Below are 1403 nucleotides of genomic sequence, written 5' to 3'. Positions count from 1 at the left end.
AGGCACTTGACTGCTAACCAGAAGGCTGGTGGTTCAAACCCACCAGCCACTCCTCGGAAGGAAGGTTGGGCAATCTACTTCCGTAGTGGTACTGCCTCGGAAACCCAAGGAGGGGTCGCTATGAGTCGAATCCGACTCCATGGCAATGAGTTTGGTTTTTTGGTTTTTTTCACTATAAATCATTATGTTCTCTGTTAGGTCCAAAAAATACCTACTTTCACACAGTGTTGTTTATACTGTTCCAACTTGAAGGTAATAAAACTTCATTCCTTAAACATTTGCTACTTAGACATTATACTCATTTAAAATTGTTCTTCCTTTCTAGTTTAAATGAGAAGTTGATTTGTGTTACCGTTTATAGAGTACCTAATTTGTTCCCCCTTCAATTTGTATTTTAGGCTTTTTTCAAAGACCCAAATGTTACTTCCAATTTGAAATTACTTTCAGATTCTTCTGGACAATGGATTACATTAGGTAAATAAAACTTCCCTTTTTTCAGGTGACTGTTTTACTATTATAACATATTTCCATCTCAAGAATTTTACTTATTAAAATGCAAATTATGAAACATAACTTATCTATTTGTATCCTCAAGATCAGGTATGATCAGCTGTGCCATGCCTTCCCTGCACCCCTTTCTGGAATTCACTGACAGTATCTTGGCTTAAGAACCCTGATGGCGCAGTGGTAAAGAACTCAACTGCTAACCAAAAGGTTGGTGGTTGGAACCCACCAGGTGCTCTGTAGGAGAAAGATGTGGCAGTCTACTTCCATAAAGATTACAGCCTTGGAAACCCTATGGGGCAGTTCTGCTCTGTCCTTAATGGTCATTATGAGTCAGAATCGACTGAACAGCAGTGGGTTCGGTTTTGCTAGCCTGGCTTTGCACACAAGAGCAATTTTTCTGTCTTTTTTATTCATTCTGAAAATACCAGGCACCTTCTATATACTGTGTTTGATGCCAGGAACATTAAGATGAATAAGAGAAAGCGTGTACTCAAGGAATTCATAAAATATGAAAAAATTTGTGTAACAATGTATCACAGCTTCTACCACAGAAGTGGGAACAAGAGGAGCTTGAGTGGTCAGTTCTACCCAGGGGAAAGAATCAGGGAAGATTCCACTGATACAGGGATGCTTGAGGTAAATCTCAATTGGGACATGGCATGGATTGCTGATAAAGCAGTAGCCATGGAACATTTTTTAAACAATTGTATATTACTGTTAGATTGGTAGAGACAGGTATTGATTTGGGTGAAGAGAAGGGCAGTGTACCAAATGTGAGTGATCAACACAGTGGCATTGTTTGAGAGGCGGGGCAAGATGGCGGACTAGGCAGAAGGATTGCACAGACCCTCTTCAACAAAGAAAAGGGAAACCAATTAACACAGACACAGAAGATA

General features: G+C 39.8%; 1 protein-coding gene across 1 annotated transcript in view; it reads left to right on the top strand.

Moving 5' to 3' along the window:
* The window catches only part of CFAP300 (cilia and flagella associated protein 300), a 59920-nt gene that overhangs the window by 18457 nt on the left and 40060 nt on the right, over nt 1–1403 (top strand). The window contains exon 3 of the mRNA XM_007946024.1: nt 399–474. Coding sequence (XP_007944215.1) covers nt 399–474 — 76 coding nt within the window. The remainder of the gene's footprint in view (nt 1–398; nt 475–1403) is intronic.

The sequence above is a fragment of the Orycteropus afer genome, unplaced genomic scaffold, assembly GCF_000298275.1.
Source record: "Orycteropus afer afer isolate SDZICR_OR568_19922 unplaced genomic scaffold, OryAfe1.0 scaffold00147, whole genome shotgun sequence".
Taxonomy (NCBI): domain Eukaryota; kingdom Metazoa; phylum Chordata; class Mammalia; order Tubulidentata; family Orycteropodidae; genus Orycteropus; species Orycteropus afer.
The sequence above is the reverse complement of the archived record's forward strand: the minus strand, read 5'-3'. Positions and strand labels throughout refer to the sequence as shown.